Source organism: Artemia sp. Qi Xiang Cuo, unplaced genomic scaffold (assembly GCF_049724085.1).
Source record: "Artemia sp. Qi Xiang Cuo unplaced genomic scaffold, ASM4972408v1 HiC_scaffold_22, whole genome shotgun sequence".
Taxonomy (NCBI): domain Eukaryota; kingdom Metazoa; phylum Arthropoda; class Branchiopoda; order Anostraca; family Artemiidae; genus Artemia; species Artemia sp. Qi Xiang Cuo.
The window spans coordinates 28,264-42,814 of record NW_028297431.1 but is presented as its reverse complement, the minus strand read 5'-3'; the positions used below and the strand labels follow the sequence as shown (position 1 = coordinate 42,814).

Sequence of the window (14,551 nt, the reverse complement as noted above, 5' to 3'; positions counted from 1 at the left end):
GTAATTTTTGTAAAAAATGACAATCAAAAATATTGTCGTTTACAATAATTTCCCCCCCCCCAGATTTTCCAAGATACCTTTCCCCTCTCCCTACTCTTTCAACCTCTTTGTCGAAATAACTATCAATTTTGGGTGAACTTTAAAAATCAGCTTTAATTAAGGTTTCAACTGCCCCTCTGCATAGAACCCCCCCCCACCGTGTTTTTTTTCTTTGTAGATGTAATACGTTAAATTGAGTTAATTTTTCCTTTTCAATATCCATGAAGGAAAATGTAGATACCAATCTGCTCTAGAAACCCTTAGTCCGGGTTCTTTCTTCACATTACAAAAAAACAAACTCACCAAGAGAAGGTGTGTGGTGACTTTTAGCGGGACTTGTCCGCAGAATTCCAGTTTGACTGGTTGGTGACAAAGCTTCTGGAACAGGTTCAAATTCAAAAATAAAATTTATAGACATTCAAATTTATTGGCCTTAAAAGTCTATACAAAAGGTCCATGAGTAACATGTTTTGCAACACTAGCATTAACGCAATATTTAGCTTCTGGCCTAAAAAATTGTTATTTTGTACCCCAACTAACTGAATTCTGGACATTCGAAGCAAGTCAAATACAGAAATCAAATTTATGGATACTCAAAATCAAATTTATTTGGCTGTCATACGTGTAGAAAAATAGGCACATGTTAGACAACACTGGTAGTACCTTTGTTTAGCTTCTGGTTAATGAAATGGTATAAAAATAGGCTATTTTGTAGCCCAAATAGCTGGTTTGTTGACATCAAACCAACAGATGTAAATCTGAAAATTCAATTCTGTTAACTTGCTTAGTGACCTTCTTAAAAAATAACAACAATTATGCTGAAAGATGACAAAAAAAGTAATTAGATTTTAAGTTACTTTGTATAAAAATATAAAGAACTATATAGACTACCGTCAATTGAGATGAAATCTAAATGCTCTAGAGACCGCACACGGTAAGTGAGTCAAATTTTTGTATTCAATTATTTTAAATTTTTATTTATCTTCTGATTTTCAACTGGTAAAAAAAAAAATTTACCTTTATTTCTAAAAAACGATCAAGATAATTCGCGAATGGTGACGAGCTTCATCTGGTAGTTGTGAATGGTGGCAAACAGAAGCATCATTAGAATGATGCACTTAAAAAGAATTTCCCTTGGTCAGACGAAACAATAAAATATCTGCATACAAGTAGTTGGTTTTGGATAAAAATTAATAAATTAATTTTTATATCAAGAAAAGCATTGCATAAAATCAACAAGATCATTTATTTTATGCACTGGTGGAATAAAAGGGCTTTTATAATTATTTTTAGGATAAACACATAAAAAAATAATTTTTATAGATTTCACAGACTCCAGAGTTCTGATTTCAACCGTACAAGGCCGCTAAACTTCCTGGGGTGATATCGCTTAGTTCTTTTTACTTGACACAATTTACCATCTTTTATCATAATTAAGGTCAGGTTCATACAGATGGTACATTTTATCAACTAATAATGACCAAGCAATATTGCTCTATGAATGATGGGCCAAAGAGCATCTTACTAGAGGGGAAACGGGCACTAGTTAGAAAAATCCAGTTGTAAAAAGATTAATTTTGGATACATAATTTTTTTGTGAGGAAAACTTAAAATACTAAGAACAGTGTAAATGAAATGAAAGTTTGTCAGAATATTTCCTGGCAGCTCTCAGAATTTGCAACATGAGAAAAATTTTTGACACTTCAGACAAAAGAAACTTTGTCAAACAATTTTTTTAGGGTTATAATAAAATCTAGTCTGTTGAATCTTTAATCTATTTCCCTGTAGCACAGACTATTTTTTGTTCTTAAATTAAAAAAAAAATAATATTTTTGACAACTCTTCATTTCCATTGTCCTACAGATTATAATTTTGATGGATTAGATTTGTAAAACTGAAATATATATACTGAGGTACATAAGTTTTAAAGTGTGAACACGAGGAACAAAAAGAGTTTTCTTTAAACAAAAAAGTTTTCTTTAGTATATATTTACTTTTATAGTACTAAAAAGTATCTTAATAGTACTTTCATGTTACCAAATGGCTCATTTTCTAGTCTTTTACTGTCATTTTCTCTTGGTTTGGGAGAATTGGCTCATTGCTAAGTTTTCATAATAACCTTATGATTTTTCTAAAATTATAGTTCAGCTACTTTTGGTCATCTTGGAAAGGGGTTGGGTTAGGAAAACTCAGGGATAGGTCAATAGGCTTAGGTATGTCCCAAGAAGGTATTTTGAAGTACCTAGGTGTATCCAATCCTCCCTTTAGAGGGTCCTGACTTTTGATGACCTTTGAGTAGTATTCTTGAACATTTGGTGTGAAGGAAGAAGAAAACAGCATAATATTGCAAAATTTATTTTTACAACTTACATTTATCCAACTTACTTGTGGAAAGTCAGTGCTTTTATATTAAAAAAAGAATTCATTATGAAACAGATGTTTTAAGCCTTTTTACATTCTTTATATTTTTGTCATTTTCTAGGGCTCAAAAATGGCTTAAATTTGAATTTCTGATAGAAGTGATTATTATATTTGTAAAGAGCATAAAAAAGGTGGTAATTATCAAATCATATTATTGAGTTACAACTAAAGTGAATATACCACTCAATGCCTTTTCAGCCAAAAAGTAAAACAAAAAAACAGGGATACAAATAAATTATCAGCCAGAGATGTCTGTGGTGAAAAACCCTGCTACTGAGCTGAGATCAATCATGCAACTATTAATAAACTCCAGTTGACTATTTGTGTCCATGATTCTTTGTTTTGAAAATCTCGCGCAATAAATTTTTATTTCAACAAATTTTTCTCACTGCTATCGTTTGTCCACTGATGCTGAAATCAGTTCCCGAAATCAGCTATGTGTGCCCTTCATCCCTGCAAGATCTCCCTGAATTTTGAACCCCACCCATAACAAACATAGCGAGAATGTGCTGATGGTGCATTTTCGCTTTCCTTGGTGCGCTATCTAAAGTCAGACAACTGGCCACACTGTTTGGCGCTTGTAAATTGTATTGTTTTCATTATCAACTATATTCAATATCCTGCTGGCAATGTCAATGTGGCAATAAGGCAGAAGGCACTAGCCAAGGGTATTCTTAGGTCCCTCCACAGTGACCCAAGGATTTCCTCTATGGTAAAATTGTTTGAATACTACATACAGGCTAACTAGGTAAAAGATTGGGGTAAAATTCTAGTGTAGCTACTTTTTCTATCTTGGAATGGGGTAAGATTAGAAAAATTAATCCAGGGTCTAAAACATACCCTGGGAAGGTATTGCCAAGTTTTCATAAAAACCTACTGATTTTTCTAAAATTCTACTTTAGCTACTTTTGGTCATCTTGGAAAGGGGTTAGGTTAGGAGAACTTTCAGGGATGGGTCAATAGGCTTAAATATGTCCCGGGAAGGTATTTTGAAGTACCTAGGTGCATTCAATCCTCCCTTTAGAGGGCAATGACCTTTAAAAACTTGTGTGTGATATAAAAGTGAAACCTTGCAAAATAGATCTGCCTAAATGAAGTACAACAAAATTGGGTAATTTTTTGCAAATCATTTTATTGACTTACAAATAAAGTGAATATACCACTTGATGCCTTTTTTATGCTCTTTACAAATATAACAATCACTTCTATTGGGAATTCAAATTTAAGCCCTTTTGAGCTCTTGAAAATGACAAAAATTGATAGGGTGTAAAAAGGCTCAAAACATTTGTTTTACACTTACTGTTTCATAATAAATCCATTTTTTAATCCACAAGCACTGAAAATCCATGATAAGTTGGATAAATAAAAGTTTTAAAAATAAATTTTGCAATATTATGCTGTTTTCTTCTTCCTTATTGCTGAATGTTCAAGAACAAAAAATAAAAAAGCTGACAGAAGATTGTCATTTTGCTTTCTAAGTTCATATCAGTATTTTTTTCAGCCGAGGAACCAAATTTTGTTTCGGCACTCGAATCTTACGTTGCTTGATGAAAAACTGTTAGTGATTATTCAGGTCATTTTTATTCCGGATTTTTGGCTCATAAAAATTGTCTTTCCGGATGGTATAATTTACTATTAATTTTCTAAGCTTAGACAGATGATGGTAATTTTTGCTAATAAAAATAAACCAAGTATTTTTATTAGCAAAAATTACCATCATCTGTCTAAGCTTAGACTAACCTGTTGAACTGAAAGTCCTATGGCGTATAATTCAGTGTGAACAGGTGTAGCTCAAGTCAAGCAATTAGGGTTGGTTTTATTGTTTTTTCTTACCAAAGTTGCTTTTGAAGATATTAAAATTCTTTTGAACAAAATTTAACTACCAGATTCGCTGCAGTTAATAGAAATTTCTAATTTGCAGAAAACGAAAAGGGAAATCTATGACTTTTAAATTTCCCCAAAAAATATAAAATAAGGCCTGCAATGACAACCAAAGAAGATATGAATATCTCAGGCCTCAGTTGTTATGCCCTGGGGGCATATAAGGTTTTTATAGAAGGTATTGTTGTAGAAACTTCAAAAGGGGCTCATTCGATTGAAAATTCAAAGAGCTAGTGCCCTTTTTAATAGTCGACAGTGATTGAAGGGCAATTAGCCCCCCCTCCCTCACGCCCATCCTTTCCCCACACCTCCCCTAAAAATTTTGAGATAGCCATTTTGTTCAGCGTAGTTGATTTCGAGATTGAAAATGTTCTTGATGAGGATACTCTCCCACAGCCCTCATGGCAAGGGTTTTAAGTAATGACCACTGAGCATATAAAGTTTATAGAAGGCACTGTCGTAGAAACTTCAAAACAGGCTCATTCTCTTGGAAATTCAAAGGGCTAGAGCCCTTCTTAATAGTCGAAAGTTATTGGAGGGCAACAAGCCCCCCCACCCCCACACCCATCATTCTCCCAAACACGACCGATCAAAATTTTGAGATAGCCATTTTGTTCAGCCAAGTAGATTTCCAGACAGAAAATATGTTTTTGAGGAGATTACTCCCCCACAGCCCTCAGGGCAAGGGTTTTAAGTTATGCCCTGGGGACATATAAGGTTCTTATAGGAGTTTTCGTAAAAACTTCAAAAAAAGATAATTCGATAGGAAATTTAAAGGGCTAGTGCCCTATTTAATAGTCGAGTGATTGGAGAGTAAATAGTCCCCCCCTCCCCACGCCCAATATTCCCCCAAACACTTTCAATAAAAAATTTGAGATAGCCATATTGTTCTGCGTAGTTGATTTACAGATAGAAAATATGTTTTTGAGGAGGAAAATCCCCCTCGACCCTCAGGGCAAGGGTTATAAGTTATGCTCTGGGGTCTTATAAGGTTTTTATTTAAATCTTTGCCATAGAAACTGGAAAAAGGGCTCATGCGATTTGAAATGCAGTGCTAGTACCCTTTTTAATAGTTGAAAGTGATTACTGATATTTTTTGTTGTTGTTGTTTAGACCAGGGCACTTTGTATCGAAGGAGTTGTTGTGGGAACTTCGAAAAGGGCTCATTCGATTGGAAATAGAGAAGGCTGATTCACTTTTTAATAGTCGACAGCTAATGGAGGGCAACTTATCCCTCCTCCAGTCCCAACCACCCATGTGCCCATTATTTTTAAAAAGATAAATTTACCTTGAAATAATAAATAAAGATTCACATTGGTAATTCAAAGTACCAAAAAACCAAATAAGCAGTAAAATAAGAACGACTGAAGCGCTTATGTTCGTTTTTGGGGCTGCTTCTGCTCTTAAAATTTAACCAAATCAAAATAGCGTAAGTGTATCCAAGCTATCAAAGAAAGTAAACAGATTTTTTTGCGAATGGTATCAAGTTTTCAATTTCAGGTCAACTAGAGTATGTTTACACTTTTTCAAGTTTCCAACTTGACAACTACTGACTAAGGAAACGTTAATTTGAAATGCATAATCAATATAACCAAGAACTTTTCCAGCAAATTACTAAGAAAAAAGTAAAATAAATTAGCTGAACGGACTAAATAATTGACTGAATTAGAACCAGATTTGCTGAATTCAGCTAGTAATGGTAAAATCCTGTTCAATGGGTTTCTCTGAAGAAAGCAATATAATAACAATGGCATGGTACTATTCAACTTACAAATCAACGTTATGTCTAAATATAATGATTTCTACAATAACAGTTGCACCCCATTTTCTCCAATGGGACCAGATATGGCCGTAGACTGCGCACAAAACTACATGAAACTACTCATAGTTTAATCCTCCCTTAATTATGCTGAACGTTTGCAGATAATGATTTGATTTGATAATGTGGAAGATGGTTGGAATAATTTTAGAAAAATAATTTGTGAAATTGCTGAAGGTGTATTAGGGAAGAAAGCTAGAACTGCAGCTAAGAACATTAGTGAAAAAGCTTTATGTTTAATAGAAAGGAGAAAGGACTTGCACAAGAATTATCTGAGTGATAGATCGCATGAAAACAAAAGAAATGTAAAGAAAGTGGAGAAAGCATTGAAATATGAGCTAAGGAGGTGTGAAGTGTAGACCATGGATAAAATTGCCGAGGATTTAGAAGATGCAGCTAGACGGCATAATAGTAAAATATTGTACTGGCATGCTAACAAATTGAGAGGTAGTAGTCAATCCGGACTTGTCCCAGTTAAAGATAGGAATGGGGTGGCAATTAGCAATAAGGAACAAGCTAAAGCAAGATGGGCCGAACATTTTGAGAACTTGCTTAACCAATATAGAGTTGCTGGAAAAAATATAGAGGGAAATGAAAAAGTTTGTGATACCTTGGATGTGAAGGAAGATTTGTTTTGTGAGGAGGAATTAGCAACAGTACTAAAAGGATTAAAGAATAATAAAGCTCCAGGTGCTGATAGGGTGATAAATGCGTTACTTAAATATGGTTGCTCTGAGGCTAAAAATAAATTACTGAAAATTGTGAAGATCATTTTCGAAAAGGGGGAAGTATCAAACGACTTTAGGAAAACCTTAATTAAGCCGCTCTATAAGAAACATGATAAAAATGAGTGTGGTAATTATTGAGGCATTAGTCTGGTTTCTGTAGGTAGCAAATTGCTTAGTAATATGATACTTTTTAGGCTGAGAGATGCTGTAGACAAAGTTTTAAGAGAAGAGCAGTGCAGTTTTAGAAAAGGTAGAGGATGTGTTGACCAAATTTTCACTCTTAGGCTAATAATTGGGAAGTGCCTAAGTTTTCAAACACCTTTGGTCCTCAGTTATATAGATTATGAGCAAGCGTTCGATTCTGTTGATAGAGGAGCTTTAGTAAAGGTTTTATCCTTGTATGGTATACCAAACAAATACATTAAAGTGATTAGTGCTATGTACGAGAATAACACTGCTGCGGTTAAGGTAGGACATGAGGTTAGCAGCTGGTTTTGTATTAAATCAGGAGTTAAGCAGGGTTGTGTTCTATCCCCCTTTATATGGATTCTTTTGATGGACCTTGTCTTAAGGAGCACAGGAAAGGCAATGGGAGACCACGGAATCAAATGGGGAGGAAAAATTCTCCTGGACTTGGATTATGCTGATGATTTAAGCATCCTAGATGAAAGTGTGAGCAAAATGAATGAAGTTTTAGAGGTTTTGCGAGTTCAGGGTGCTAGTATTGGTTTGAAAATAAATGTTAGGAAGACTAAGTCACTAAGGCTAGGAATAAGTGAAGATGAAAAGGTGACGTTGGGAAATGAAAAGATTGATCAAGTGGGCAGCTTCACTTACCTTGGTAGTATTATTAGTAAAGATGGTGGGAGCAGTGAAGATGTTAAAAATAGAATAGCCAAGGCTCAGGGTGTTTTTCACAGTAAAAAAATTTTTGGAAGAACAGGAAGATAAGTCTGCAAGCCAAGATTATAATATTAGAAGCTACAGTGATGACAGTGGTTAAATATGGCTCTGAAGCATGGACGCTCCAAAAAGCGGATGAAAACTTGCTAGATCTTTTCTAGAGAAATTGCTTAAGGATTGTTCTGGGCACCCGGCTGACTTACTGTATTTCAAACAATAGGCTATACGAAAAATGTGGTTCGATTCTGCTTTCTCGGGCAATAATGAAAGAAAGGTTGAGGTGGTTAGGGCATTTTTTGCAGATGAAGGATGACAGATTGCCGAAGATTGTTCTTTTCGGCCAACCATTTAGGGCTAAACGGAAAGCAGGTCGTCCTCGTGGGGTGGGAGGCCGTCATAAAGAAAGATTTAAAGGAAATGGGAACTTCGTGGGTGAGTGTAAAAAGGGAGGCTTTGAATAGATTGGGGTGGAGGAGGAGCGTGCGTAGCTGTGTTGGCCTCAGGTGGCTTGGTGCTGCGATGAGTTGTTAGTAGTAGTAGTACTAGTAGTAAAAAAAACTGTAGCGTAAAGAGCGAGGTATTGACTTGGGGGAGACCCCCCTAATATACGTAATAATTTTTGTTCGTTTTAAGTTCTAACGTTGCTTCTTACTTTCAGTTGAAAAAACTTGGTTGTTTTATTCGATTTTTGATCATATTTTAAATAATGCTTTGATATCCGGTGCCCCCTTCCATAGAAATATCACTAACCCCAAAGAAACGACCTCCACGGAACGATTCTCCCGAGTAATATACTTCCTAATAACCAATACAAAATGTAAGCAATGGACAAAGTTCATAACTTGCAGCCCTGCCCCTGGGAACTATGGTTGATTAAGGCATCCTAAAAAACATAGTTATAAGATTGTAGACTATGATGAACAAAATGTCTCTTAAAAATTTCATTTGGGGGACATTGAGAAAAAAAATGAGCGAAAAGTTGCCCTCCATTTGAGTGAGAAAAAAGTTGCCCTCCATTTTTTTTTGTCACTTAAAAAGGGCACTAGAACTTTTAATTTCTGTTCCAATCCACTGGGTTGATACAATTAACCCTGAAAAAAAAAAAATATAAACACAACAAAAGCAAATAAATCCGTGATCTTCCTTATGGCAAAAAATATAAAATTCCACATTTTTGTAGAGCTTAGTTGGGTTCTCTGATAGGCTGAATCTGATGGTGTGATTTTCATTAGCTTTCTATTAATTTAAGGGGTACTGACCTGTTTTTTTGAAAGCAAATTTTCTCAGGTGCTTAACTTTTGATGGGTGGGACTAAACTTAAGGAAACTAATATATTGGAAATCGGCATTAAAATCTGATTCTGTTGATATATCTATTGGAATCATACGTCCGGCATACGTCCGGTCTACCGCGATACCATACGTCCGGTGCAATAGCAACCCTATTTTTGAAAAGAGATTTTACCTGATACCTGCAAAAAATTTGCCTGATTTTCGAGAAAAGAGAAAGGGGCTGCCGCCCCAAAACTTCTCGCTCTTTACGTTAAAGTTTGACTCTTTCTCACAACTGTATTTTTTTTAAACAATAAAAAACTTTAGCTTAAAGAGCGAGGCGTTGAGGAGGGGACAGACCCTACTGTAGAGGTTTCAAGCTCCTATCTACAGAAATGTGAAATTTTCCATTTTTTGTCAGAAGAAAGATCACGGATGCGTGTTTATTTATTTTTTTTCCCAGGGGTAATCGTATTGACCAAGTGGTTCTAGAATACGTAGGAGGGCTCATTAAAACGAACAGAAATTATTCCGTATAGGAAAGGGCTGCCGCCCACTCAACTTCTCGCTCTTTACGCTAAAGTTTGACTCTTTCTTACAACTCTTTTTTTTTAAACAATGAAAAACTTTTCCTTAAAGAGCGAGGAGCTGAGGAGCGGGACAGTCCCTAAAATATATTTACTAATTTATTTTCTTTTTCATTTTTCAGTTAGCACCGGACTGAACTTAAACTAAACTTTTTTTTAGCAATTACCCCTTTTTCTATCTCTGTTTTATGTTTTGATTTATTTTTTTTTTCTATTAACTAAGATGGCTCTCTCAAAATTTGTATTTGTTGCCCTGTAGTTCTTTGGGGGTGACAGGGGGCATAAAGGACGTTGTAAGGGCGATTGGATGCTCTGTGATTGGCTTCCTCACTTAAATAGGAGACTGTAAATAAATTTTTTAGATCAAATGAACCCTCCCTCATCTTTCTACGATAATTTTGTATAATGTCAGAAAAAAAAGGGTGGTACATCACTATACTGGGTCAATTCTATTGTGCTGCTTCTGACAACTACAAAATAAAGCAGTTGTTATTGTAAAAATTTTATATTTGTCACATTCTAATAAGTCTATTTTTCTAGGGTGAATGGAGCTACAGTTTCTTTTACCACGGAATGTTCAACATCCTTTTACATCGTCGAAGTTTTGACAGAGTCTCGTGATGAGGTACCAGACGGGGTTGTAGTAACTGTTTGGACGTCGGCGATAAGTTCTATCAATGCTAACACTACACCTTTAATAATTTATGCCAAGGTCACAAAAGGAATTCGACCGGTTTGGAATACTTCTGTTTTTGCGACGGTAACGCGACTTGGAATGTCTTCGATGGATATAAATCTGAAAGATACTGAATTAGGAGGTAGGCTTTTATGTTTTTTATTTTATGTTGATTGAGGAAATAAGTAATTATCTCATATTATAGTGTAGTCTTTGATTGTCATGCATGGATGAGTTTATTTTACTGGCCGGGAACTTTGAAAAAAATTGAAAAATAAACCGTGTATATGGAAAATATGAGAAATTAGTAAGAACTGAATATATCTGGATATTTTCTGGACACATTCTTCAGGAATGATTTCATTCCAAATGAGGAATTCATTTTTGGGCTGAGACGAAAATAAGTGATTTGTAAGGAACATATGAGGAATTAGAAAGAAGTGAATATATCTGGATATTTTCTGGACCATTCTTCAGGAATGATTTCATTCCAAATGAGGAATTCATTTTTGGGCTGAGACGAAAATAAGTGATTTGTAAGGAAAATATGAGGAATTAGAAAGAACTGAATATATCTGGATATTTTCTGGACACATTCTTCAGGAATGATTTCATTCCAAATGAGGAATTTATTTTTGGACTGAGACGAAAATAAGTGATTTGTAAGGAAAATATAAGAAAATAAGTAACAAGTGAATATATCTTGATACTTTTGGAGAGAAGGTTTGGACCTGAAGCTTCCTTGGCTTGTGACCTTAGTTTGTTTTTTTATTTAAATATAATGTTAAAATACACACTTACCAAACTGCTAATTACTGTATTGTGGAATCTAATCATTTCTGCTTTAGGAAATTTTATTTTGTTTCACCATTATAGCTGAGGGAGACAGGGGGGGTCGCACGATTGGTATTTTAGCTGCACTATTTCAGTTTTTTGATGAAATCCTTTAGGTAAGATTTCTATTAGGGAGGGAAGGAGGTGAGACCGCTCCTTTCATTTGTGTACAGGTATGTTAAAAAAAGACATTTTTTTACGTAAATATTGTTTTATTTTTGGGTATTAATTATTTATTTTTCTTAGTATATTTTGATAGAATGTGTTCATTTCGCAGATCCTGATATTACCAAAGGCGATGGCATATATTCCAGCTATTTCACTGGATTTTTGAACATCTCTGGATATTATTCTATTCAGATAAAGGTACTAAATAACCATTTGAATGCGATGGAAACTCAGCCAGTAGATAAAATAGGTAAGTAAGTCAATATTATTAATTTAAATAATTTAAAGTTATTTTTAATCACCCATTACCGTTAGTTTCTCTCTCCCTACTTCTGGTCCCTATCAGCCTCTCTCTTTTCTCCGTATTCTACCTCTCTTTATGGCTCTCTCCCCTTCTAGTGTTCTCTCTCAGAACAGAGAAAATTAGAATCCTCTTTTAATTGCCTTTTACCAAAGTATAGATACCGATAAGGTGTAAAACATTTTTTCTTGATTAATGAGAAATATATATCTTCTTTACTGTTTGAGTAAAGCAGACGAAAAAATAGCTATCGCGCGTACTTTTTTTTTTATGGGGGGGGGGAGGCCTTTGAAGGAGAGAAAATTTTCAAACCATTTCAACTAAGCGGAGAATTGGACATTATAAGAAAATATAGGAAATACCGTTAAACTCTTGATGTTTTGGGAGGTCGACGGCCCAAATATTCCCACCTCCGTTTTTTCTGACAAATATACTTGTAACTATTTACTTTTTCGTTGGCAATGTATCATTGAAGAAATAACGCATATCAAATTGATGCAGAAAAGAAGTTAAGTATTTGAAATACTTATTGCAGTATATTGTCAAAATTTCTTTGTGTTCTTCATTTTTTTTTATTGTTTTCTTCTTCTTTTTTTTACATAATCTTTTTCATAGATTCCTCAGTGAAGTATTTATCAGCTTTTTACAGCTATATGGGAGCTCTGCACAATATTTGCCATATCCTTCAAGTTTCTTCATCGTGGTTCCTACGGTTTTATAGTTTGGTGGTAGTTAAGATTTCATGGTTTTTCAACAAAAGGAAATGATAATTCTAGGAACCTTCTAGGAAACCTTTGGATTCGAAGGAGGCCCCGTTGAGAAGCCCGCCCATAATAGATGTAACGATGATACCAAATGTAACGGTTTCGAGTTATGCAAGAACCCTAGTTAGGGAAACAAGATCATATACCTCTCTAGATTTAGAGTTATGACAAACAAGAAAAATAATATATGAATAATAAAACTAAACAGCCGAGAAAACGAGACTAATATATCAGCCAGTGAACAGAAAAAAAGGGGAAATGACAAAAGCAGGTATTTTGGCGAGGACCTCTGCCAAGCTGTCTCCAGTACTCAAAAAGAAGAAGAAAAAAAAATTTAAATAAACTATAACAGAGCAGATTTTTTTTTTTTTTTTTTTTTTTTTTTTAATAATAAAAATCCCACCTCCTCTCCTCTCTGTGACATAATAATCTTTTTCACTTAAAGTTTCAACCTTTAATGTCGCCTACACTAATATAAAAACTAAGATGGGTTTTTCAGCAAAAAGCAACGATAGCCGTAAAAGCTCTAGGTACTTTCTAGGGGACATTGGGATCCAAGCAGGACTGATTAAAGAACCCAGCCTTAGTAGATATATCGAATGTAAATGTCCCGAGTAAAAGTAAAATTGCCTGACCAGTTTGTGATATATTCCTGTGATATTTTTTCCATTCATGCTTAAAAATCCTTCGAGATCACAAACAATGGTGTGATCTATTAATTTCTCCTTAGTGTAAAAAGTCGATAAGCATGGTCTTTAATTTTTGATAACCAAGGTAATGACCAAAATGTGCGGTAAACTGATATGTGGGTTTAAACGGATAAGGTGTAAACATTGGTGCCCTAAAATATGTTTGATTGGAATTAAAAACTACCCACACACACTCACAGTGCACTGCTAGCAGTAGAAGCAAAATAATTCAAAAGATTCAATAGTAACTTATGAGAGTCTAGTTTTTAATACAAGCTTTAGTTGATTTAGATTCAGCAAGAAATATTTTGAAATATGGCGGATGTTTTTGTTTTTGAACAGTTTTGTTGATTATCAGATAGTGGGAAATACGTATTTTTTTATGTATAAGTCGAAATAAAAGGAAAAATATTTTAGTATTGACGTAATTACTGTTACCAGCAAAGGGTTTTCTTTTGGGGGAGGAAAGAAACTTGAGTCCCATTCCCAAAGAGATAGAGCTAGCGCTCCGAGATTCAGCTAAAAGTAATACCGAGATTCAGCTAGCGCTCATTTGAGCCAATCAGATTTTTTATATAACTGATTGATTTAATTGAGATATATTGTTAATCGTAGCTGACTAATATGAATTTAAAAAATTTAATTTTTCTATGATTTCAGATCACCCTTGCTGTGGAAGCACAATGCCTTATAAAGATCTTGTAAGAATGGAACAATTCCAACTTTTTGGCATAGTAACGACGTTTTTTGCAAGTACCGGGTTATCAAATGGGGCTGACATCTATCTACCAAGTGTCGATATTACCATCAAACTCCGCGACGATGGACAAAGCAATTATTGACACGGAATTCATATGTATAAAGCACGCCAATGAAAACGTCATACAAGCTGTATATCTAATTTTCATACAGATGGCGTTTTTAATGAAACATCAGAAGTAGAGCTTGTTTGGAATGCCCCTGGAGGGGATTACGATAATGGAAGAGGTATGGTACAAAATGCTGGAAGACCAATCAATTGAATTTAATTTACTGCAAAAAAAGTGAAATAAATTACAAATAGTCTCCCTAAATTAGTGAAAAAATACCTACAGCGCATTCGGGGGGTAATTTTGTCAAAATCCTGAGGAGAGGGGAGGGGGTAAATCTGGAGCTAATTTTTCCAAATGAAGTAAAAATGTCCAGATAAAAAGTGAACCATATAATACCATAAAGACAAAGGTATGCTAAAGAAAACTGATCTGTTTCTGTGGATGTTTGAATTATGTAGGCCAATCTTAGTTTTGACAGGATTTTGAAGACGCTAAATTTTAGATGGAAGGGGGGGCAAACTTTGGAATCATTCACCCCCCTCCTGCCCCATAGCAAATTACGCCCGTAAGAATAGTGGCTACATACCCCAACTATTAAACAAATAAACTATAATAGAAAAAAAAACCATCTCTCATCAGCCTATTCTACCATACTGAC

At 34.8% G+C, this 14,551-nt stretch overlaps 1 protein-coding gene across 1 annotated transcript; it reads left to right on the top strand.

Annotated features, from left to right (window-relative positions):
- Positions 1 to 6,088: 6,088 nt before the first annotated feature.
- On the top strand, positions 6,089 to 13,923 carry LOC148939016 (uncharacterized). The gene is made up of 4 exons (XM_089107337.1): positions 6,089 to 6,096; positions 10,190 to 10,467; positions 11,437 to 11,577; positions 13,742 to 13,923. Exons 1-4 carry the CDS (start codon positions 6,089 to 6,091, stop codon positions 13,921 to 13,923), a joined length of 609 nt encoding a protein of 202 aa, XP_088963463.1.
- Positions 13,924 to 14,551: the final 628 nt, after the last annotated feature.